At 32.2% G+C, this 27,182-nt stretch overlaps 1 protein-coding gene across 1 annotated transcript; it reads left to right on the top strand.

Annotated features, from left to right (window-relative positions):
* The first annotated feature begins 1,249 nt into the window (after positions 1-1,249).
* Positions 1,250-27,182, top strand: LOC145830285 (A disintegrin and metalloproteinase with thrombospondin motifs 18-like). Its single transcript, XM_082938241.1, has 24 exons — positions 1,250-1,482; positions 1,702-1,792; positions 2,874-3,172; positions 5,603-5,804; positions 7,921-8,210; positions 9,225-9,308; positions 9,554-9,713; positions 10,773-10,878; positions 11,110-11,247; positions 11,460-11,628; positions 13,771-13,866; positions 14,107-14,316; positions 14,438-14,552; positions 15,012-15,142; positions 16,645-16,768; positions 18,013-18,127; positions 18,662-18,803; positions 19,122-19,290; positions 20,435-20,585; positions 20,834-21,038; positions 22,304-22,480; positions 23,843-24,223; positions 25,142-25,286; positions 25,953-27,182. Exons 1-24 carry the CDS (start codon positions 1,414-1,416, stop codon positions 26,084-26,086), a joined length of 3,903 nt encoding a protein of 1,300 aa, XP_082794367.1. The 5' UTR covers positions 1,250-1,413; the 3' UTR covers positions 26,087-27,182.

Here is a 27,182-nt window from a genome sequence, read left to right as displayed (position 1 = left end):
AGTCATGCTTGATAATTTCAATTTTATAAATTCTATTAGTACTTATTCTCAAGATGTATTAACGTATTTAGGTATAGTTCAATACCTAAACAAATATTATTGGTACAAGAGATACCTAGTTTGTTTAAAACAATTATAAGCTAAACAAAAAAAACGCTAGTAGAACAGTCTTAACAAGCTATAGTTCTAAAAATTTAAATTAAATAATATCATACTTCTTTATAATGTGTTTTATTTATACAACCATATTAAATTACTATTGTTTCTAAGTTTAATCTTTAGTTTAAAACTACAACAGTTTTAACCTAGTTTTGTTAAAATGAACTAGTAATCTATAAAAAAAAACTAAACGATAAAAACTAAACAGTTTCATATTATTGTCGAAGTTTTCAAATCTGTGGTTTTGCTTTCGTGTTTTAAAAGTAATTTATTAAAAGTCTAATAGATACTAGCTGTCAAAATTAAATAAAACAAATAGATAAACAACTTTTGAATTTGTCAAAAGTTATCATTTCATTATAGTATATAGATATCATGTAAAGGAGATAAAAAGTATGTACATTTGATATTAAGTGGACACTATCAGTAATACGTCATTTACTTAAGTGAAAATAAAGTATCATGTCAGTGATAATTGTTGTGTTAAGTATATCCACTCTTGTTTACACTTCCAATTAACAATTGTGTACATAGTTATTCTTTAAAACGTGTTAAAAAAAAATTATGGCTGTTTTAAAACAACACATACTTTGGTTTTTATTAAACACATTAAAATATTTATAAAGAAAGTTAAAGAAATTAGTTTACTGTTGTAGTATTATTTGTAGTATTTTTAGAAATTATTTGAAAAAAAAATCGGACATAGGCAACTTTAAATGTAATCCGTTTACTAAGATTATTAAACGTTCGATTTATACAAAACAAACAATATAAAAAGCTGTTTGATTTTTTTTATCTTATAATTTTTTATAATGGTAAACGTATGACAGCTAGCTAAATATTTTGGGTAGACTATTTAGATTTTAAAATTTTTTGTCAATGTTCGCGTTTTTGTAAGGGTCATTATGGCAAGACATCAGCCTGCCACATTCAACTGCGAGAGCTTTGAAAAGAAAAGTAAGTCGGTAAGTTTTTTCAGAAAAAGACGTGAAAAACGAGAGAGGCCAATTTGAGAGAATGGTAGAAAAACCGACTGCGTCCGTGCTTTAATATCGGCAAAACAAGTTTTCAATTTCAAGAAGAACATACTTACGCGAGCAACACAATAAATTTTCAGATTTCATTCAAACAGCATTGAACTACAGCTGCAGCTTTTTTATTTTTCAAACGTACCAAACTGAGTTTTACTTTGTCAAAGCAACAGTTGTGCTTAACAAACACTTTTCGTGATATGATAGCTTTTTCAAACTGAACATGAACTTTTCAAAATCTACACTTCTTCAAGTTTTTACATCTTTGTTTTTTATATGCAGATCACTACAGGTTAGTATGAATTGTTCAGTTAGGTTTTTTACGAGGGCTTTTTATATTAAACAGTATGTTTCTTTTTGAAAATAAAATATTAAAAGTATTAAACTTTCGTTGTTTTCTGTTTACTCAAAGTTACTTCTTTACTGATGTGTAGTAGACTAAAATGTATATAGTTGTATACAAAACATTGAAGACTGCTTTTTTTTTACTTTAAACTTATTTCATTATTAGGATGAAACGCAATCATGGCCAACACATTATAAAAAACACCATCAAAGTTTGCATAAAAAGCTTCAACAAACTACACATAAACATTTTGAAGGTTTATAATTTTTTACTATTATAAAGGTTTAGATATTTTAATTACTTTATTGCTTTATACTATATACGTCAAAACTAAATACATGGACACATAAGCTAAAAAAAAGTTTTATCTAAACTATACTTACCTTTTTTAAATAATTTTTATTATAATTTAAACAAAATTTAATTAGTTTTTTTTTGAACATATGTTATTGGTTTTGATATGTTTTTGAAAAAAAAAATAATCAAACACAAGTTTCTTAAATAATTTAAAGACTAACTTTGTTTTAAATTCATTATAAATCTATGTGTTTCTTTAACTTATATAATCTCTACCAATGCTAGTAAATCGTTAATAACAAAGGAAAATTATTATAAATCTCACTCACATAGTTGCTTGCTTAAACTTCTCAAGCCACTTAATTGTTAGAATTGTTCAAGGGAAATTAAAACAATAAAGATGGAAAAGATTAGCACATTGTCAGGCCCACTTTCGCGTAAACTTATTGTTGTCTTATCGGTTGCGGCTTGTTGAAGGCGCTTGTTTTAATTAAAAGCAACCCCGAGCACCTCGTTTCTGTTCTCGTTTTGCGGAAACTAACATCAACGCCAGATATGAAAATTGTGTAAAGTTAGGCTTTTGCACCACGTGAAAAAGTTTCCCGATGGAACGATCTGTTCGAAATTTCATTGTTATTATCGTTTGCCTCAATACCTCACCGCTGCTGCAATTGATCTCTGCCGCCTCCCATCGGCCGTTTGCAGCGCCGATTTGGAACTATGACATCATAATAACGCCGAGGAAGCTTTCGTTCGTCGCTGTCGGCCGGCGGAAAGTGTTTTCGGAAGCTTAAGGCCGAAAATAGATTTAATTTTTTAATAGACATCAAAATATTTTTTTAAGGTTTTTTTTGCAAAAGTCTTTATTATCAACTTAAAAATTGGAAAATTTACTTATTAATAGAAAAAACAATTACTTAGTCAAAGTACATGATTATTTGTATATGTTACCTGTTAACCTAAAAAGAACATTCATCTTACAAAACAAAATCGTTTTGATGCGTTTGTTTGAAAGTAATATTTTCAAAAACCGCTTGCAGGCTTCGAAATCGTGACGCCGGTGGAAACAGACGAAAACTTCAACGCGGACGCCAAGATGAGGCGCAAAAGAAGCCTGGACGGCCTGGAAGTGGTCCACTACCGCGTTCGGGGTCTCGGCCAGTCCTTCCTGTTCGACCTGCGGCCCAACAACCAGCTCATATCGCCTCGGTTTTACGTGAAGCGGACCGGAAAGGACGGGAGCCGGATGATCGACGGCGAAGGGTGGAAGTGCCATTACAAGGGTCGCTTGGTGTCGCATGGCAACGGGGCGGTTGCCATGACAACTTGCAACGGTCTGGTTAGTTGCAATGTGCATTTTACATTTGTTTTTGTCAAAATCGTTCTAAAATGCTTTTTTTTCTTGTTTTGTCTTTTAAATATCACTGAAAGTAGCTTGTTTGTTTTAAAAGTTAAAACGAAGAACTTAAAAAGTCATGTAATGAAAAACAATCAACATGATGAAAATTTGTAAGTATTTAACATAATTACAAACTGTTATATTACTGTTTAAAAAAAGCAACAAAAGTTTAAAGTATATTTTTAACTTACTTATTTTTTCGTGTTTGAACAAGAGATTTTTTGTCTTTCAACTGATACCTATCACTTCATGCAAAATTTAAATAATTTTATACATTTTTATAAAACTATTAAGATTTACTTAAGCAGATTAACATTTATTTTAGATATTTTTATTACTTAAACAGTTATATTATTTCCGTTCGATATTTTATACATATAAACATTTCAGTATAAACCATGTAATTTTTAAAACTTTAAATACCTTTTCGAGTTGAAAACCAGGAATTTGTCTTAAGGTCAAGCTAGGTTAAAAACTCATATATCAAAATAAATAGTTTAAAGTTTTTACGATTTACTATCTAATGTGTGTTTTCATTTGATTTAGTTCTTTTTTCTTCAAAAAACCACAATAAATTAAACACATTCAAAATTCATCTCGTGTGTAAATTCAATTAAATTTCAGATAACTATCATTTGTAACAAAAATATGTAATTATGCCTGTGGTTCTTGATTGTCATTAGAAAAACATAGTCACACTGCGACAAAAAGGCACCAAAACTTATATGGTGGTCTAAACGCAAAACAATTTGAGGAAATTTCTTAAAAAATTCTCAAAACACATTATGCTGTTTTTTTTTTCTGTAAATTATTAAAACACGTTTGAAGCAACGCTTGTAGCTTAACAACATAAAAAAGAAGCTAGACTTCTTAATTTTTCATACAATCATTGGGAAAACTTTTCACCAAAGCTTCTGTTTGATGTCGTCGGTGAGGAAATGGAACAAAGTTGCTGATATTTTCCACACCTTAACAATAACATCCGGCCCTCACAAGTTGAAAACAGATCGTTACGTCATGATGCTGCAGGTAACAAGATTAGCAGCTTCCATTTTTCCTAAGCTTACATTTGGTTTGGTGACAAATTCCGAGCAGGTGATTGGGCAATTAAGAAAAATCCACGCGCTTAATTGGATTATTGCAAGCACAAACGACCGATTGTTTTAGGTTCACTTAAAGTTTTGTTTCGATTGCTTATCAGCTTTTTCTTGTCGTGCTTAATTAGTTACAACTCCAAATACATGTTTGTATTGTTGGTTTACGTCAATTTTTAAACTTTGTTGTTTAGTTTGATATTTACATTATACCGAACATTAAGTCAGTATTAAAAGTTGTGTAGCGTCTATTGTTTTATTCGTGTACGAAATTGTTTCTAAATTTAAATACGTTTCGCAAATGACATCATCTCTATTGCTATTGAAGTCTGAAACAAAATTAGGACGTTTTGACGGATTAGTCTGAAATTTTTATAGAATATCTGACCAAACTTTATCTTAAGCGCGAAGTGTTCTATTAACTATTTCCTACGTTGGTTTACTTATGATGTCATTACTAGTAAATTCAAAATGACCCTCTCAAAAGTAAGATAATTTCTGAACAAAATGAAATGTTTTAGTAATGTAACTTATGCACCAAGAAATGGTAAAAACAGTGTTTAATAAATGTATGTAGTTACGTATTTAAATAAATTGTTCTTTTATAAGCTTTTTTTATTAATTAACACTATTATTAATTTTACAGTAAAAAAAATAAATATACAAAACAACTATATATTTAAGTTTTAAATCTTTAGCTATTATTAAAAATAAAAAACAACTACATTAAAAAGAATATTCAACAAAAAATCAATCTGAATAAAGTACGCTGAATTTAGAATTTTTAAGCTGTTTAAATTTAAAAAATTATACCATAAGTAAATCTGTCAACTTTACACAATAGCGGAAAAGCATGATAAATCAAAAAATAAATTGTTTGTTACTGTTCAATTTTTTTTGTATTTCACAAGTAATCTAATAATACCCGAGGATTTTGTAATATAAAAGATCGGCTGAAAAGCTTCCGTGATTTTCGCCACACATATTTTCACGCTTGTTTAACAATTAGCCATAATTACGTCATTCTACTTTCGTTTCGAAGCTGTAGGCATGCTTTACGGTTAAATACTAATATTGGCATTTAAAAAAAGAAAGATATTAAACTTTTTTGTTGATAAATTTAGTTTATTTCAGATAAAAGCATTTAAAAAAAATAAAAATTTGGCACGAAGTTTGATTATCTTTAACTTTGATTTAGATTACTTTAAAAGTAAAAGTTGGTAGTTTATCATTGAAGTAGACAAAATTAAATTAATCAAAACATTCAAACCAACAGACGGGCCTGATGCGAACCCGCGACGACGACGTCATAATCGAGCCGGTGGACGACGAAGCTGTGAGCGAGGAGGAGCGACGCGGGTTCGAGTCCGCGAAGCCGCACGTCATCTACAAGAAGCGCCACTCCTCCGCCCACGTGCAAGCCAGCCAGGGAGGAGGCAAGGAGGAGAAGCTGCAGTACTGCGGCAAGGGAAGGAGGCGTGAGTCGATGATTAATAATTTTTTTTGAAAATTTTTGCTTGATAGCAACAAAGGGAAACGAGCCGGCCGAAAATTTTAAAAGCTCTGTAAAAGTGAAGGGGTGCTTTGGTACGTGATGTCTCGCAACGTGAGGTCATAGTTTTAAAGGAACTTTGAATAAAAAACTAAAGGGTCATAAAGTTTGGAGTGCATTGGTCTTTCGAAAAGCTTTCATGTTTTATACAATTGTTGAAAAAAATTTCTCGAAAAACAGTTTGTAGTGAAAAATGCTGCTTTGTATTTAAATTACTTCAATTATGATGTCATAAAAAATTTGCCCAACTAAAACAAGTTCAAACACCGGTTACTAAATCAAACAGAATGTTTTTTTCAAGTATTCTTAACTTGTTATAAAAACATTTACGATTTCGAAATGACACAAGCGGTTACATAAATTTTCAAACGAAGAAGTCAATGCAAGCTTCAGCTAAATAAACTCAATTGATGTAGCTCATAAAACTACTTTGCGTCCTTTGAACTGCCGAACTGCTGACATGCTTATCACTTAACAAACTCGAAAATTCCTAAAAATTCCCAACAAAGCTTTCCGTATGCGCGCACAGCAATGGCCTTTGGATTGTGATTTATGTTATTACTTCTTTGACTTCATTGTTCCCTGACCAATTAACCGTGACGAGCTTCTATTAGAGCACTGAAATATTGTTTACTGTTTACTCAAACTTTTTAAGGCTTGGAAGTTTACAGGAAATAGAAAAAAAATGTTTGCAGGTATTTCAAACTTGAACCTGTGTAAAGTAGTTTAGACAAACATGGAAAAAATTGATGTTAATCAAAACAATGATAAGTCTAATTTTCGCTTATTTTAATGTAATATCAACAAAAATACTTCCTATGACATCAAAATAATAAACAATGGTTTTTTGTTCATTATCCTTGTGATTACTACAATAAATACAAGCTGCTTTTAACTAAATGACTTTCAAAAAATGACAAATGGTTTATGTATACAAGTTACCTATTATTACTTAGTTATCATAAAAAGACTTATCAAAACAAAGATAAAAACACTTTCTTAGTTTTTTTATAGGCTAATACAATAAAAAACTTGATTGATCACTTAAGCCTCAAATTTTTAATTATCCTAAAAATTTATTGTGTTAAACAAGATGAATTAACTACTTTTTCACACAGTTTAACTTTTCCTCAGCTATTTACTCGCCGATATAACTTCTAGTGTTTGGCGAGCTTTTTAGTAAAGTTTGTTTTGTTTGCTAACCGCAAAAACAAACTGTTTAAACTCAATAAAAAGCTTAAACTGAATTTTCTCAAAAATAAATTGTTTGACAACCTGTAGTGGTATATTGACGAGTTTGACTTTTTAGAAATCGATAGTTAATGCTTTTAAAAATCTAGTAGTTTCCTTGTTAACTAACCTTTTAAAATTCTCACACTTTTCTAAAAAATCATACATATTTTTATCCCAGGTTAAATTGGTTTGAACTCTTTAACACTGAGGCTGCGTTACCTGTCCGATTTAAAATGTTTTATATTGCAAGCATTTAAACCTCCCTGTTGAAATTGTCATGTTTATAAAACAAATAAACTTTTTTTTCATAGAAAACCTGACAAGTTAAATTAAGAGCAACAGCATGTAATTCATAACGCGCCTTCTATTCAGCTACAGTCATCAATTAGCAAAACAATAAATATTATGATGTTTTTTCACTGTGAAAAATTTCACAGCGGCAGTTTTTATATAAAAGAGGCCTTTGAAAATAATTGCTCTTTTTTTGTATAAATTACGGATGCTTCTGTCAACGGTTAATTGAATTGATTGACCGTGGAATTTGTGAAATACTAAAACATTATTTTAAATCGTCGAACCAATTTACATCGTGTGAAATTCGCCGCAAATTGCAATTCATAAATTATCAATTATTTTGTGCATTTATTTCTCAAGATCATGACAGCAACGTAATAAAAACAGGGATTCTTCTTATAGCTTATTTTTTAAATTCTAACATTTTTCAAACCTTCAACCACACTTTCAATCAACCCACAATCTTTTTAGTGCCATCTTTAAACAAAAAAATTACTTCAAACTTTCGACCACAGACCCGGTCAGCATCAAGGAGAGTCTGGAGAACAAGACCCTCCGACTCCTGTCCAACGGCGAGATCCGCACGTCGCCGCAGGACGACCGCGAAGTCGATAGGGTCGAGGCCGAGAAGAGGTTCAGGAGGTCGGCGCTGTCGAGCAGGAGGGATCGAAGCGAGGAGAGGGAAGCGGGGGTGGTCGGGAAGAAGCGGGTGGAGACGCTGGTGGTGGCGGACAGGAAGTTCATTGAGAAGCACAAGAACGACGAGAGGAGCATCACCATCTACATCCTCACCATCATGAACATGGTATTTTTATTTTGTTCTGAGGTTGAATAGTTTTTTACTTGTTAACTTTACATAATTATTTTACTTTGATAATTTTTTTTATCTTAATCGTCGTACAAACTGTTTTTTTTTATTTATACTTTCTGATTTTGTAACAAGTTTTATTTAATATTTCCACATTGGTTTTGTATGAACTTGTACTTGTAATTTTTTCGTTTGCATATAAAAAGCTGTTTATTATTTTAACCTCTCCTCCGGTGTTCCTCATAAGTAATTGTTTATTGATGTTAGCTTGGCTATCATAAGAAAATGTTAAATTCCAGCAATTAATAACAATCAAATCACTTAACGCCTGTGTATGAAAAAATAACGGACCCCACAAGTTGATGGTGCGTCAATGAGTTTACGGAGAATTTGCGCAATGTTTTCATACTAGAAGGATTTAGATTTTCTCTTAATTTTAAACAAACATCAATTTCATTTGTATTGCATTTAGTTTCACTACATGACAGATAACAAAAGAAGAGTACAATATTTTAATTAAAATATTAAAAAGATATTAATATATTTTCTCGTTATTTTCGCTTTAGAGAATAAATACTTTTCTTTTGAATTCACTGTTTATTAGAAAGCTCTTAAAAGGTTCACTTAATGGTAGACGTCTTTTTTATTGTCTGAAGTATTTTGATTAAATTTTTCAAACATAGCAGTTTTTTCAATATTTAAAAGACAATAAAGAATAAAAACACCAATATGAAAGTAAAAAAAAGTATTTGTTTTTTTTCTAGGAATGTAATATCAAGTTTAGAAAAATATACAACGTTTTAAAACTTCAAATATTTTTAATACGTAAAAACCTATTCAGTCATTTAAACACAATAAAGTTAAGAAGGAAATGCATTCTCTTTCGAAGAAATCAAAACATTGATTTGTTTTGATAAGAGCATGGGAGTAGGAAAACAGCATTTTACCTGTTTTATCTTATCCGTAAAAAAAACAAAAGCTGTCACTTTTACTAACTAAAATTTGATTTAGGTTTCAAGTTTGTTTTCGGATCCATCATTAGAAAATGACGTGAATGTTATAATAATTGGAATCGTTTTGTTGGAAGATGACTCTGTAAGTTGTGTTGACATTAAGTTCTAAATTTAATGTTTGTTTAGCTGTATCAGTTTCATATACAATAGCATGGGGAATAGTAAATTAAATCAAAATTATTTTACTACTTTGAAACCAAGTGTTTTAATGAAATAAAACGCTAACAACGCAATCTTTTTTAACGCTAACTAGATTTGAGAAGCGAAACTATGCAAAGCGTTAAAACAAGCTCACACGGATAGTTGTTCAATCAAAATAATTTGCAGGAGCTGGACTTGAGTCACAGGGCCGACACGTCGCTCCTCAACTTCTGCGAGTGGCAGCACCGCGAGCAGGAAAAAAGTGGCGGGAAAAAAGCGGACCACTCCGTCCTGCTAACGGGAATTGACATTTGCGTTAACAAGAACAAGCCATGCGGAACGCTCGGTTGGTTGCTGTTTGAAGTTTGGTCAGAAGTAAATAACCTTTAGTTTACAAAAAATGTTCGTGCCAAGTTTTTAAAGTTGTTTATTCGAAATAATAATATGTTTATTAGGCTTCAAATTTTTTTACCTACATGTTTCAGAGTATAACTATTTGTGCAAGAATGTTAACAGTTTAGTAGCAAAAAAATATTAAAAAGTCTGACTCACCAGCATATTAAAGCTGTTTAATATTTAAATGTCCTCTAACAAATGTTTAAAGTATAGTTAAATAAAATACATACAAAGTTATTTGAACACTTTCTCGCATTACAAAAACACTTAATCAAACTTTGCTTGCATTTAAAAACTAAAACAAGAAAAAACGTTAACAGAGTTTTTTTTTAAGTTAAGTCATGTAATATATAAAAAGCTGAACAAGCGCGTCATTGTTATATGCAATGAATGCGCCCCTTTGAAGTTCCACCTGTAAAATTCATGCGTATGAGGCTTACGGGCGCTCGAACTTCAATCGGATTTTCTTCTTTCAGCCTGCTGCGAATCGAAGACACTTTAAAGTATAAAGAGCTTCGAAACATAATACTCCCGAATAATCCCAGTTCAAACGGTGTTAAAGCCGTAATAAAAATAATTTTGCCCGCAAATTGAAGCGTTTCTAGGCTACTTACGTGCTTTTTTAATAACGTTTTTGTTCTTTTGGTTTAGTTTGGTACTTTTCAAAATAAAGTATCATGTATAAAAAGTTTAGGTGTAAAAGTGGCATTAACTACCTCTACTTACCAGTAGTTGCATGAGAAAAGAGAACCTGAAAATGTCAGCTTTATTAAAAACTATATAATAGATGTATTTTTTACTAAAAGCAGTACAAAAAGTTATATTGATTAAAGCTGAAAAATCAAAACTGTAAATCTAAACTGATTGTATTTACAAATTTTCTAATTTCCGATTTTCAGTTTTTTAGTATTTGTTTCACTGATTAAGTTCACTTAGTTACAAATTTATTCAAAAACATTTTACATCGAATCAGACCAAATTTACTAAATATTTTCTTACAAAACTTCAGGTCTGGCGCAAATAGGAGGAATGTGCCGGAGAAAGGAGAGTTGCACGATAAACGAGGACATCGGCCTCGGTCTCGCCTTCACCGTGGCCCACGAAACTGGTCACAGGTTGATTTTTTTTCAAATAACATCATTAGAGAAGGCTAATACAACAATAATATTTTTTGATAAATGCTTTACTCAGCTGCTTTTAATTACTTTTAAATTTTTTTCTCTGATTTTTTAACTTCAGATATTTGACAAAATATAATTATGTATTATATACATATGTAACATATATAACATATACGTATATGTAACGGTAGTTTTAAACATGGATTTAAAAACGTTCATTTGCAGTCTTGGCATGAGGCACGACGGGGAGAGCAGCACGTGCAACTTGAGGGAGGGAAACATCATGTCGCCCACGTTAAACTCTCGAAACGGGGTATTCACCTGGTCTCAGTGCAGCAGGGACGCTCTGAGAGATTTCATCAGGTTTGCTCATGACTTTTCCATAAAACCAGTTTGCTTGTACACGCTTGAATTTATAAACTGAAACTTTCAGCAAAAAAAGTTAAGCAACGCTGACAATTATAAATTCTAGTTTATAATCAATATAATTGATAAAAAAACAATTTAAATTTTCATGACATACTTCACTCCCAGAAGTGCATGCATGTGCAAAAATTAAACATGTTTACCGTCAGGAGCACGGACAGTATGTGCATGGACGACGGGGTGACGTCGGAACTCCACGACATGTTCGACGTGGGTCGGGACGAGCAGCCGGGACAAACCTACTCGGCGGAGGAGCAGTGTCGCTGGCAGTTCGGCAACAAGACGGAGATGTGTCGCCACAAGTACAAGCACGGACTGGTCAGTTGAGAACATGAGTTTTTGAAACGTGTTTGAGCCGAACACCTAGGAAATGTTAGCTAGCAGTTAACTTTTTTTCTACACAATTGAAAATATAGAGAGGTGTGTTGAGAGTACATCTAGCAAAGTATAGCTGAAAAAATTGTACTGTGTATAGCAGTTATGGTTGTAGAGGTAAAATAACACATTTTAATGATTGTTAAACTTTAAGCTTGAGCTTGAAACGCTTATTTGTTAAATAAATAATAGTAGAACCCGAACGCTACTGCAGAAGAAATACTGTACAACTAATTTGATTATTTTGTGAATAGTGCTTTTTATCAACTTTATCTCTACACTTCCGCTATTTACGTGAGAAAACAAGATAAGACGTCAATTTAAATGTTTTTTTACGCTCTTAAGGTATAAAAAATTTACAAGGTGTTACAAAATAAAAAAGCCGACGGAAAAGGTAATTTAACTTGTCAAGTTTTTGAAGTTTATCCTATTTTTTGGGCTACCAGCGAATTTAGATCGTATTAAAGATGCGTAAACACAAAAAAGTTTAAATATTTGATACTGACGAAACTGCTAAAACCTTAGAAAGGGCAACTTTATAGAGTTTGTAAACTTGACTGCTTGAAACTTATAAATCTAGTTGTCTTAAAACTGACATTTACAATCGTTTGGAAGTTTTTCAAAAAGGGTTTACTTTATATATTAATACTTCTTATTTTTTGTTTGTGATTACACTTTTTTTTCTTATTTTTTATGAAAGAATATAATATTCACTTCAAGCGTTCGTCCAAATCTTTCAAGCATTTGCGGCTGGCACAAAACTAGTCATTACCCAGCATTCAGCCACAATTGCACATGAAAATATTTTTCACCGTTGCACAAATCTAATTGATTTAACACTTAAACAACGAAACGGCTAATATATTAGCAATTTCGCCTGTGGTGAGCGCTATAATGTGCAGCTTGGCAGTGTTGCTAGTTGAAAACAAGAAAGTTTATGCAACAAAGCATTGTTGCAGCGGCTCTCTTATTATGTTTGGTAGCACCGTTTATATTTAACATTCTAGAAATAGCTCTAACTAAGTGATTAGCTTATGTGGCAGCAACCGTAAATCTATATCTAATTTGATAGTTTTTTTATTGGGGTGCGCGATAGCGTTGTTGGGAGGTTTAATTGCCAGGTTGAAGCATAGCACGTTTTCAAATGCTCTGAAGATTATTTAATTAAAATGCCTGCTCGGAAAAGACGATTTTTGATGGACGTTTTGAGTGGTACCTCACATTTATGTACAAGATTTTTGTAGGCAATCACCTAATTACGAAACCACTTAAAACTTCTCTTTGTAATTTCTTGCTGTAAGCCTAAAATTATCGCTGCAAGAATGCGCTGTTGAAAATCAAATTAAGCTATAGCATGACTTTCTGTACAGCCAGGAACAAACTAAGAATTTTAATTGAAGTCGTTATATGTCGTAAAAGTATAAGTTTACTGCATTTAAACAGCTGAGTACTCCGAAATTTTTTACTTATTTTTTGTCTTAAATAAACAATTAACTAATAAGTTAAATATTCTGCAAAATGTTATACAAACTAGTAAAATTCGTGGTTTTAATTTTTTATGACCTACATAAACTGTACAAAAGAATGTTTTAGCGCATTTAAAGTATTTTAAAACCTTATAAGTCCAATTATCAGTTGAGTGTTTACCTAACATTCGGCGATAAAAACTAGCAGCTTAACGCTACCAACTGATGAAAAACAAACAATGGAGCAAACACACGGAAAAAATTATATTTGCCTGATACATTGAGCGTTGAATAAAAGTCGAGGTGAAACTGTTGCGGTTCAAACCGGTTCGGAGCATTCACAATCACTTAATCTTGACCAAACGGAAAAGTTGAATGAAAATTTTCTAATATGTTTATTCAAGCTCAAAATGCAAAGTTATAACATAAAAGTAAAATAACACAAAAGTAACATGAAAGGTTTGATTACAGGGCAAAACTCAATTGTAACACTTCACGAAACAGTAAATTTTAATTATGATAATTTTGAGTGAGTGTGAAGCAACCTGAATTAATAAAGCTTTAGCATTTAATTTCATATGTAAATAAACAAGTAGTATTATACAACAAATATTTGTAGGAAGGAATTTGTAAAACATTGTGGTGTGGAAAAGGCGAAGTCTGTGAAACAAAATACATGCCAGCAGCAGAAGGTACTAAATGTGGACACAACCTTGTTAGTTTTAATTTTTTATTCAATATACCGAATCATTGTTGTTATTTTAAGAAATCATGTAAGTTTATAAATATAAACTTTTTTTCTTTTGAACAATAGTGTTAAACATTAAAGTTTTGTGTTCTACTAAGCAAAAACTTCAAAAAATAAAAACAAAAATACAGTCGAAGAAAAGTCAAACATAATCCAAACTTTATTGAAGCTGATTTTTTTTTAAAGTTTTTTATCTTTAAACAACAGTGGTGCAGAAGAGGGGAGTGTGTTACTTTAGGAAAAGTCCCTGATAGAATAAACGGAGGCTGGAGCCAGTTCGACAGCTGGTCGTCTTGCACGAGGACTTGCGGCCGCGGCGTCCGGTGGCGAATAAGGACTTGTGACAGCCCTAAGCCTCAATTTGGGGGGATTCCCTGCAGAGGAGAAGACAAGCAGTACGATATTTGCAACCCGCAGGTAAAACGATTATTTAGAAAAAAAGTTCTTTACACTTTTAAAAAATTGAAATCTGCATACTTTATTTTAAAGGAAAGTTCCTTAATTAAAAACAGTTTAAAAAAACCTATTATGTTTTCAGGACTGCGAGCCTTCAACAACGACGTTCAGAGAACAGCAGTGCTCTGCATTTGATTCCAAACCCTACAGGAGATCTTACTACAAATGGGTGCCATTCACCAAGTTCTCTACTTTCGGTTGGTAGAGTTTTGTCTCAACTTTTAGCTATTTTTTGAAAACTACGTAAGCACCATGAAGCAAAAACCGAGATTTAAGATGTTTATAGTCAATTACTTAGTATAAACACAAGTTTTATAGATTTCATGGTAAATTACAACCAAAGACTTCAGCTCTTTTAACAGTTAAGTCACGTTTTTACGGTCATAAGTTGAATAATAGCGTAAATTTTGGCCGAAATAAAGGCTTCAAAGTATGAAAGGTTTCTGTTGATAAACTAACTTTCAGTAATCACAAGTGTCACTGCTTAAATTATGATGCACGTTATGGATATTTATATACGTTCATATATGGTAAACTGGTCAAAAATAAGTCTTAAACGGTCTTAAAAACTGAGTATTATCGTTAGACACTAGGTTTTAAAAATAATATAAATATAAAAATAACAAACAAGTCTTAGAAAATAGCTGTATTTTCAGGTAGAGGACAGTGTGAACTGCTGTGTAAGGCTGAAGGTTTCGGGTTTTTCGACATGCTGGCAGACCAAGTGATAGACGGGACACCTTGTACCAACGACAACAACTTGATTTGCATTCAGGGAAAGTGCCTGGTGGGTTTTATTTTTGCGCATAAGTTTCGAAAGTGTTCTGATACTTAGTGCAATAGTTTTAAATAAATTTTTGAAGCGTATCTTTCACACATTACAAAAATAAAATTTAATTTATGATTGAATAGATTTTCATGGTCAAGTTTTTCTAGTGAAATTTAAGTGTCTGTTTGAAAACTAATGTTTTATCTATGATAAAGTTTTGAAAACTTACAAAGCAACACTGAAATTAATTTTCAAGTTACAATTTGGTTTTGGCACAAAAAGCTGTGTGAATATTTTCACTTAAACGTAGCGCCTAAAAACATCAACTCATGTATTTAATTATTAAAGTAAAAGTAAAATGCAACTGCTCAGAGAAATAAAAACCTTTGTTTTTAGTTATTTTGTAACAAAGCTAGTTTGAGGATAAAAACAATTTGACATTGAGCTAAAAATGTAACATTATGAATAATTTATTACTTTGTCAGACTCTCACGGTTATTTCCTATGCTGAATTATTAAACAAATTCACTCTTTCAAATTTTGGCTCAAAAGTCAATTTTGAGCTTTATCTAGTCTGCCATCTGAAACTGTCTATGTTTACATATTTGTTTAAACAATTATTGTCACCATGAAACCTTAATTGTAAAATTTTCACTCGCTAATTAGCAAATTGGTTTTAGCAATTAGCTGATTGCTTTTTGAAAAAGCTCGTTAAAAAAGATAAAAGTAAAGTTTATGAAAACAAAGTTCAAAGTTATTATTCTTTTTCAACTTTCTAAACTGTTAGCAACTAAGTAACTTTTTAACTACTTTTAGTAAAATCATGAGCATGTATTCTAATATAAATTACAGATAATAAAACATAGATACACACAGTACCAAACCAAATATTTATTTATCTATGTTGACTTTAGAAATTATCATTAGTTAGTGTACCACTTTAATTAAAATTATAATTAGCGCCGAACTCAAAGTTAACCACGTTTATTGAAAATTACATTGTTACTTTACATTATAACGTCATATTTCATACATGAACAACTAACTGCTTTGAATTTCTTAACATGAAAATTTTTTCGATTGAATTTATGCTTATTGATCTAATCAGTTATAAAATTAATAAATAGTTAGCTAGAAGTAAATAAATGCAAGTCAAAGAAGTCGTTTAACAAAACCGACATTATCTTTAACCACAATATTATTTTTGCTTTAAGGAAATTAATAATAAAAAGACTAATGAGCCATTCAAATTAAAACAATTACATCAACAATGCTTTTTTCTACACTAGACGAATACTAATTAATTAGTTTAGTTGGGAAATTGAGACAAACTTTTTATAAGTAAATATCTACATAAAACCGAGTTAAAAAAATTTCAAAACAGGTTTTTAAGTTGCTTCAATTTACACTCTACTTTCAGGAAAAGTACCAAAAAATAAGTAAATACTTAACTATTTTTATAATAGAATTACCTAACATTTAAATTTAAATTATATACATAAGTTGAAACGTCATTACAGAAAGTGGGATGCGACAACAAGATAAACTCGAACGCGACAATCGACGCGTGCGGCGTTTGCAACGGTGACAATTCAACTTGCCAGATCCACACCGGCGTCTACGACAGAAAAGTCATCAACAGCGGTAAGTCGCGTTTCACAGGTGAAGATTAGGCGACTTTCAGCATTATGTCAGCTTGAACTGCCGTGTTTACGTTTCGCTAATGCCAGCCGCTGTTTTTCGCAAAGATGTTCCCAGCCTGCACGTTTCTCAGATTTAATTAGCAGATGGCTGTGTAAACTCGTATAAATATTTGTCGCTCATCCTCTTACTATCATGTAATCTTTTGTACAAACCAACTGCTTAGCTTTGGTGGTTTTTTTTTGTAATAAGTGATGGATGGTGCTAGTTTTAGTTGATTATTTTAAAAGTAAGAAGAGATAAAATTTCAATAAAAATAATTTCAAAAAATCTTTGCAACACATGAGTAAAGGTATAAAAACATATTAAATTAAAATTATATTTAATTTACGTTAAAATAAATTTACTTGCATTAAGTGGCAAGCAAAAGCTTTAACCGCTTTTTCTGAAGTCATACAGTAAATAAAACCAACTATCTTAATTTACTAAGCAACATTTAAATAAACCAACGTAATCGGCTTAATAAAAGCAGTTTGAATGTTATATACTTTTTCACATTACAAGTACACTTTTTTTATTGAGCATGCTATAAATATTTTCGTTATAAAATTGTACCGCATGCTTGTTAGCAAACATCAGTTTACTGTTTTTTTCATTTGCTTTTTTATTTTTTGTAACCGGTTTGACAATAAAACTTTATTGGATTAAGCAATTTTGAAGATTTTATTGCTAACATAAAAAAACGAGCTTTTTGAACTAGAAAATCTTGTAAAAAAATTGAGAAACTAACTTTAGTTAGGTTAAAGTTATGTAATGAGTTTAAGCCTTCGTCTTTAAGTTTTAGAATCAGAGGTATAAAAATTTTATTTACTTATGAAGAACTTTAATATAAAATGTTATTTTTAACAATGTTAAACTCGTAGTAAAATTGAATAAAAAAAAATAGTGATTAACCATTTCGTGTTTTTAAAACTTTATGCACTCTAACTACTTTGTAGACATTCCGACCGCTCGATTATCAATTGCTATTAACTAAATACATTAAAATTAATGACCTTTACAAGCTTGTTGTTTCAAAAACCTATTTCAACTCGGTCCAGCTGAAATCAGAAGAAAGCTGAAAATTAAAACGCGCTCAGCAGCGAAAAGAAGTGATGTAATTAAAACCGGCGCGCGTCAAGTTCGCAAAATTGTTAGAATTTGTAGTTAGCTGCTCGCCTGTTTTTAACTTAACTTGCTTCGCACAGGCTACTACAAAGTCGTTCGCATTCCGAAGGGGGCCAGGAAAATTGAAATCAGAGAGAAGAGGTGCTGCACTCACAGCTACGTAGCAGTGAAAAACACCAACCCGAGAAATCCCAAGTAAGCTATTTTTTTATGTAAACTTCTACAAAGCTCTTTCGAATTTTTCAATTTCTTGAATTTTTCAACGCAAAACTTCAATCGATTTTCTTTTTGTTCTGCATTCCTCTTGTTTATTTTTTTATAAGCTGGTTTAATCATGTTTAAAGCAGGCAACAATAGAAAAGATAAGCACAATATTTTTTTTGTTTGAAATGTTTTCAACAAAATAACTTCAATATTTTAGACAAAAATGTGCCTAAAACTATGTTTAAAGGTATAACCAATTCATTTTTTGTTCAAGTTTTATCTTTAGGAGCGTTCTAAAATGCATTTTAGGTATAACAATACAAAACTTTTCTCGTGTTGAATAATTAAGATTTTTTACTTCCAGACATTTTCAAATAACTAGTATTGCAAGTTTGCAATTAAAGAAAAATCGTTTGAAATAAATACAAAATCACCATAAATGAAACTAAAACTGATTTACAACTATCCAATGATAACAACAAACAGCTAACTCAGCAAACAACATTAAACTCGTTTATCGAACAGATACTTTCTGAACGGAAACTGGGCAGTGAACCTTCACGGAGACCGCAAGTTTGCCGGCAGCCAGTGGAACTACAACCGAATGCCTTACCACAGCGAATCGCTGTCAACCGACGGTCCCATTGACCAAGATCTCATTATCGAGGTACTGTTATGTTTTTTGTGCGATTAGTAGTTAGAATTGTAATGTTATAAAATAAATATATATATATTTTTTTTGTTTTATAAGTATATTGTTTTACGATCAATCAAAATAAATGACAAAACACCAAATTTTTAGGTGCATAACATTTTTATGGTGTTCACAAATAAAAATTTAAAAATATATATATACTAAAAACAATTTATTTTATTTTAATCTGCTGACTATAAAGTATACATTATTACCTTTTTAGCAGGTTTTTTTATTTTTATAAAACTGCAAGTTAAAAAAAAATGTTTAACAACATTTCTACAAAAACAGATTTTGGTTGTGACCGAAAACCCGGGAATACTGTATTCTTACACGACGAGAAAGAAAATATTCAATCAACCCAGAATACTGATGGTGTACGAGCACGAGTTGGCTGCTCCCATTGAAACCTACGTTTGGAACAAAACTCACTCGCAATGCACCAAGTCTTGCGCCGGAGGTTTTATTTGAATGATACTTGCATAACTCTGTTGTTGAAACTTTGTCGAATATAATTTTTTGATCAACTTATTTTAATAAAAAAAATTGTTTTAATAACTACATAAGGCAAACAGTAGCTTTTTTAATGAACCTAACAAACTAAGTTTGACTAGATTATGACAGCCAATAAACGTTTTAGTGAAAATTTATCAGTAACTCTCAGATTAAAAATAAAGTTTTAGATAAGAAGCTGTAGGTAGCTGTTTGATCTGACGGCTTAATAACATTGTTTAATGTGTTTAAACAAAACAAGTTCAATTAAGCTAAGTAAACACGCATTTAACTAGCAAACATAGCTTATGTTTGGCTTAGAAATATCTTGAAAATAGTTTGGTATAATAGTACGGAACATTTTTCCGAACAACAATAATCCTAAGATTATGTAAGATAGTAAATAATTCAAACGATCAGTCAATATTTTACTCCTTTTTTATCATTTGACTAAAACATTTTAGTATTCTACTCTGCACCTTTATAGAAATTGCAATATTTATATTTTTTCTAACTAAAGTTTGTAAAAGCCGAGAACTTCTAATGGTAATTGCTAAAGAGTTTATGAATGTACAAGTTGAAAAAGCTTGCAAAACTTACATATGCTAATGCTTGAAACGATTTCAAAGCGCAAATACAAAAAACATGTTAGTGTGAGAATTTAAAGTGTTGGAAGAATTAGCACAATTGGTATAAACATCTATTAGCTTCTTGACCCGCGACCTTTTTACAAACTCAGCGCGCTGGTAGCAATTCACAGCGGATTATGACGTCACAGTTTTAAAGCGATTACCGGCCGTTCAAGTTTAACTTGACGCTCTGAATTGCAGCTTGCTTCTAATTGATTTATTTTGTCGAAAATTTCTTCCGGTGCTCGTACTTAGCTTTCCTACGTGAAGCTAGTTTAATGCGCAAAATTGAGTTAATTAGGCTGGAAAATTGTATGTTTTTTACCCCGTAAATTGACGGATGGAATAACTAAAATTTACCTTTTATTGTCTGAATTTTCCCGGAACTTTTCAATGTAAATCGTTGTTAAAAGACATAATTTAGTGTTTTTAAACTTTATGCACTACTTGTTTGCGAATAACTAACGTTTTCATGGTTTAAAGGATCTCAAACGCTCCAAGTAAGCTGCCTGAGGAGGCGAACACTGAAAGGCGTAGTTCAAAAGGAAGAGGTCGTTTCCGGTTACTACTGCAAATCGTCTGAAAAACCAACCGTGGTTTCGAGAAGGTGCAACACTCAGGATTGTGAAGCCAGGTGAGAAAAAAATGCCCTGTGTGCTTTAATAAGAGTTGCATAAATTCGGTGCATGCAAACTGGATAGAGTCCAACGATTTTGTTAGAACTTTAAACGTTTCAAAAGTATGTAAACACTATGACAGTCTACGAGTAGTTGATAACTAAAATTAGAATTATCTTAATAATTTTTTTTTTCATGATTGTAAAAGTGTTGTAGTGACACTACAACGTTTCTCACTTTTATTTAAAAATTCGCATTTATCCAGATGGGCGTCGGATAACTGGGGCGAATGCAGCAGGAGCTGCGGCGGCGGCATACAATCGAGGCAGGTGAAGTGCATGAGGCTGACGCAGTACGGCGACAACATATTCCCCCATTACGAGTGCGACATGGCCAGCAAGCCGCAGCGGACGCAAACGTGCAGGGAGGACAACTGCCCCGCCCAGTGGCACACCGGCCCCTGGTCCAAGGTTGGTTGTGACACTATTCAAACTTGTTTTGTTAGGTTTAAATGTTTTTATTAAACTTTTATTGCACAAATAGGGAATTGGGCTTGTTTAATTATATTATTTAACTTTACCCAGGTTGAAGCTTGAAAAGTTTTTAAAAAACATTAAACGTGAAAACTTTAAAAGTCTAACCTCTCGGTGTTGATGAGTGTGAAGATGTTTAACTGAAAAACTTTAACTTATCCAAGGACAGAGTAGCTTAATGTTTATTTTTACTAGTCTGGTTATTTTCGCAGTGCATAAGCTTTACGAATTTAACAACCAGTCACTCAAAAAAAATGTTTGTTTTCAAAACTAAAAGAAATGCTGCCACTCCGAACGTTATAATATTGTGAAGTTTTTAACAACATGTCATTCTGTGGTACAACCGAATTTGTGAAAGTTACCGTAAACTTAGTTTGTGTGCTTTTGATTAAGCGAAAGGAAATCGAAATAGTTTCAAAACAAATAAATTGTGAAGCTGAAGTGATATTAATCACTTTAGCGGTTAAAACCAAATTTTTAACTAAATGATAACTTAAGCTGGTTACAGAAGAAAAAAAAAACTTGTATAATACTGTTTTGGAAAACATACTCGAATTTTAGCGAAGCATTTAAGCAAATCAATTATCCATGTGAAATTACTTGTAGAATAACATGTTACAGTTTACAAAAATAAGCTCATTACCTAACAAGAAGTAAAACTAGTTTGTAACATCTTCTAACTACCGTTCAACATGAACTAAAGTCAATTTTCCTGATTTGCAACACCAGTAGCCTAATTGGAAGTAATTAAACTAGGATTAATTTGTACAAATAAACAAGCTGACTGTTAATATTAGTTAATCACTTTCATTTTCATAGGTCAGTTAGTTCTATTTTCAAGTAAGTTACCTTAATGCTTTGCAGCCTAACTTATCAAGCACTACTTCCTTTGATGATTATTCATTAATACTTTATTTTTAGTATTGATTTTCAAATAGAAATAAAAAGTACTCATGCAATTTGTTATCAAAGTACAATTAAATCTTATTTAAAGTTTTCAACTTATGTTATGTTTTTTTATGAGGCAATTAATTTTTGTAAACGCAAAAAATTTTCAAACAACTTAAATATGCTTTAATTTGGTAAATTGTTTAAATAGTGTATTTAGCCAATACAAGAAGATAACATAATATGAATGTTAATAAATTTTACTTTGATAACTTTCTATAATTTATAAAATCCAACATCAATTTTTGTTACAGTGTTCAAGAAGGTGCGGCAGGGGGTACAAGCACAGAACGGTGTTCTGCCAGTCGGGCCTGCACACAATGACAAGTTCCAACTGTGACGTCAGCATCAAACCGAAGAGCAGGCAGAGGTGCGTCATCAGAAAGTGCCGCTTCAAAAAGTTCTACTGGCAGTGGAACTCGTGGGGACAAGTTGGTTATATTATGTTATTTACGACTTAAAACTTTTAATTCATATAAATTTGTGCTACATTATTCTATTAAAAACAGATCTATTTTTTAGCTTACAAGTGATTTTATTTTGAAAAAAATATTTTTTTAAATTTTTGTTGACTTCAATGTTTTTTTATAGTTAGTGTTTGTAGTTTTCCTATAAACGCTTGTTAATATTTAAGGCATTTTATTTTAAAGTTACTCTTTTCGAAGCTTACTACAGTCCTTGTTTTTTGCAAGACTTCTGCAAACTAAAAGCCTTGCAACTCCTTCTACTAGGAACACTTTTCTTGATTTATACTTTTTTTTTCTTTGCAATACAAACTTCCGCGAAAACAAAAACATAAACAATAACGTAAGCCTCTGTTTTAGACATGAAAAGCGGCGTTCGTGCTCTTCATTCAAAGTTCAAAGCGAAATTGAAAATTGCCGGGGATTCATGATTTAGATAAGAGCTACTAAAAGTTGAAAATCGCTGCCAAACACCCCTAGATGGCCTTTTGAGAAGTTTGCAAACACTAATGTAATTAAATTATTTGCTCAATAAAAGCACACAGGCTGTGTTTACATGAAAGAGGCTTTGGCCTACTGAACTAAATCTGAAATCTCTTAATCGGTTAAATGAAAGACTTAGCTTGGGCTTAATCCGCTGAAAGTAAAAAGTCTAGTATTAGTATGACTTAATGTAAATAATTTTCAAAAAGAAAACTTTTGACGATTTTGTAAAGTTCACAAACTATTTAAAATTGCAACAAAAAGTGCCAACTATTGCCAAATCTACTCAACGTAAAAAAAGTTGCAAATTGTAAATATTAATTTCCAAAATGTCCTAAAACAACTTTTTTAGTGTTTATATTCAGCTGCAGAAATTGAAAAGTTAGAGAGGAGCCAAATCATGTTTTTGTTTGCAGTTTACTTTCTCGAAACAGGAAGTTTACAGAAAAGTGCGCAAATAAACCTCACACACACAAAAGTTGCAGCGCGAAAAACCTCCCACTTAAAACAATGCGAAAATTCTCCCTATTTTGCTAAGCTGTGTTTCGTTTGCTTTCTGCTGCAGCGGTTTACTGCGAAGAGCGGTTAACCTGCAAATCTTTTGTCAACTTGTGAACCACTAATTGCGATCTTAGAACAATTGAAAACAAAAACTAAGAAAAAATGAACGAAAATAACTTATAGCTCATCTTGACAATGTCATTTTTATTAATTTATGATTTTCAAAAAATTAGTTTTCAACATCAAATTTTGCGCAGCATTATTTGTATTTATATATATATATGTTTATTTATAAAATATTTATATTTTATACGTATATTTAATTAATTAATTATTTTTCTGCAGTGCTCCCAGTCGTGCGACGAGGGAGTGAAGCGTCGTCAGCTCAAGTGTACCTACAAGTCGTCCACCGGCAAGGTCTACCACGTGCGCAGCAAGCGGTGCAAGAGGCTGAAGAAGCCCAAGAACTGGAAGGCGAACCGGACCGCGACCTGCCTCGTCCGCGAGTGCCCGCCGCTGACGACCACCACGACCACCGTTGCCACGACAACTACCACCACCGTGAGGCCCACGACTACGACGACGACAACGACCAGGCCGACTACTACAACTAGTACGACGACTGAGCTGCTACGGAGGATCAAAGTGTCGATCAACGAGGACAGGGGCGCGGCACTGCAGACCAGCTTGACCGAATCCAGCTGGATCACTGGGAACTGGCAGCAGGTAATGTTTATTTTGTTAAAAAAATCAACAGAGTTCTATGTTTTTAGGCTGTTGTACTATGAAAGTGACTAAATAACCTTCTCAGAGTAGTTAAGTATTGTGCTATTTTTTGTATTTGAACGAGTTTAGAAATCTTTAGAAGCAGCTGAATTTTTAAAAATTAATCAATGTTTAATTGTTTTGGTATTACTAAAAAAATCAATACATTTAGTAATAAAACAAAAATAAATATAACAATAATTTGATGAACTAAATTTTTCAAAATCTATTAACATTTCAATAAAGTTCAAAGGGTCTAAAAATAATTACAAGTTACTATAAAAAGTATGTAATGTTTTACACAAATAAAATAATCTGTTCAATTAAACACGTTTTGTGTTGACTTTTTCATTAAATAAGGTTAATATCGCCGAAATATTTTGCTTTTTCCGCCAAAAAAAAACCCGCAACCGTTTTTAAGAAATACTTTTACAAGGAAAAAGAGAGTAACATATTCGTAGAAGTCGGCCGAAAGCTTGGAATTTACTTTTGTTCATTCGGCAAGCAAACGGCCTTTTGTCAGATTAAGCCGTGTAAAATAATCAGCTTTTTGTAATTGCTGCCATGCTAAACGCTCGTGAAAAACACACAAGAAACCTATTCTTACGTAACCAACGTTCTGGGGAATTTTGGCGTTTGAAAGTAAACTTTACACAATTGAGCATGTACAAGTGAAACTTTGTTCTGTTTGAATTACGTTGTTTTTTTTACAAAGTCAAGAAAAAAACCGAACTAACAGAGACGCTTCTTTGTTTTCACATTTAATACTATAAACACAAACAATTATCATACCTAGCCTTCAGAAGTTCACTGTATTTTTTCGCTGTTTAAAAGTAATGTTTAGTAAAAAACACAATAAAAAATTTAATTTGTTAACAGTGTTCGGTAAGCTGCGGAGGCGGCTTCCAGATGCGAATTGTCAGATGCCTGCTTTTCGGACGACCCTCGACCAAGTGCCGGGCCGGAGAAAAACCCCCGATTCGAAAAACGTGCAACACGCAGAAGTGTCCCACTGATAATCAGAGTAAGTAGTTTAGTTTTAACTTTGCAAACGTCTTTGCTTGATATAGAAATCATAAAAAGGTGCAGCCGTATAAAAACATTTAAGAGTTTTCTTAAGTTATAAATTTGTTTTCTGTTTCTGATTTTTTCAAATAAACTATCGGTGCAAAAGAACTGCACGTTTTTTTGAAAACAACTTGGCAAACTCGCACACGAAAATCTGGCATGCCCAGTTGACAAGGGAAACAAAAGCGGCGTTGAAGCGCAGCGCAAGCCGGGCGTGACGGCAGCCGACTTTGTTTATTCGAGCCTCAAGGGAGGCAAGTTTGTGATTATGACGTAACGATTTACCAACGCACCTTTTTCTCGCCGAGCGTGCCGCTTGTTACGGGCGGCTCTTGAAAGAAAACGAGGCGAAAATTGCGAACAAACTCTTACACGGTCGTTTGATGCGGTGCGTCCGAATATACAACGTGTAATTTCGTGTTTATTACACATGCTTAGTATAATCTTATTACCGCGTCGTTCTAAAGTTCAATGTTTACACTGTTCATACATTGCTTCACATACGTTTTTACAATTTAAATCGAAACGGCTCCGATCTTGCAAGAATGTTTACAGCTAAATTATAAGTTACCTTTTTTTTAAACAAGATTGTTATAGAATTTTGACCTTTTTTTTTTTGCAGATAACACTTGCGTGGACAATTTTAAATGGTGCTACCTCGTGCCGAAGAACAACCAGTGTGGACACCGTTATTTCGGCAAAAACTGCTGCAAGACCTGTAATGAATCTCAAACAAAAACCATCAGTTATAGATAATACCAAGTTTATTAAGCAATGTTACCTCAAAATTTGAAGAAAAGATGGAAAATAAAAGAAGGGGCTGAAAATGTACAGTTTTAAAAGCACAAGCAAGATAGGATATACCAGCATTACTATACGTTTACTGTTAATTTGATTTTTTTTTTGTGAAAACTAAGGCTTTGTAAACCGGTGAAAACGCTCACACGAAAAGTCGATTATTACATCACAAGCTTACAAGAAAACAAAAAAGCCATTTCACTGCCCAATTATACAAACTTTTAGACGTTCGTTTGCATCACCTCTGAACACTTTCGGTTTTTCTCTTGAAACCTACTTGAGTGGGTCTTTTGTTTTGTTTTTAACAACTTTTCTTATTGTGCTACACTTTCTTGTTGTTATTGTGACGTAACTACGGTTTCTGACGTGCGGCTAATAACAACAGTTTTTCTCGATAAGTCTTAAACGAATGGCTAAACTTTATTTTTATCGGTTTTCTTTTTTAACACAATTGTCGTAAATAACTATGTGTATATATGTATACAAACCTGAGTATACAATCTTTCATTTGATGTTATTCACTCTTTTCGGCCGTGCTTATGTTTGTTTACACTTTTTTATTTTAACAGCTTTTTTCAAATTTTCGACTTTTTCTGAGCTCTTATCTTCGTCGTTGTTGTTTTTACTTCCGCTCTTTCAAGTTTATATCGTTAGCTTTTTACTTTTTACTGGCTGTTGCGCTGCGTGACTCACTGTTTTTTATGACGTCATAATTAGTGCGATTTTTTTACGATCTCAGAGACTCCCTCCCAGTTTGTTGCAAATCGCCCATTTCTGCCAACTTAATCTTAAAATGGGACTGAGATAAAATCCACTACTAGCTTGATTTTCACACGAAAAAGTTAAAACAACTGTTTTATTTAGTTAAAAATATATAATTGTCAGGATTTAATTTCGAACAATTAAAGTGTGTAGAGTAGTTTGTATTTAATTTATTTATTTTTAATTAATATGTTGGTGCGTTTTGGTACCGTTTAAAAATTTAGAAAGTTTGTGCTTTAAGTTTATTTTTGTTAGATGTTTTTATCATGCTGTTTCATAGTTTTTGTGCTCA

This window comes from Thalia democratica, chromosome 2 (assembly GCF_965202585.1).
Source record: "Thalia democratica chromosome 2, ktThaDemo2.hap1.1, whole genome shotgun sequence".
In the NCBI taxonomy this organism is placed as follows: domain Eukaryota; kingdom Metazoa; phylum Chordata; class Thaliacea; order Salpida; family Salpidae; genus Thalia; species Thalia democratica.
This window is presented reverse-complemented; position numbering and strand designations above follow the sequence as displayed.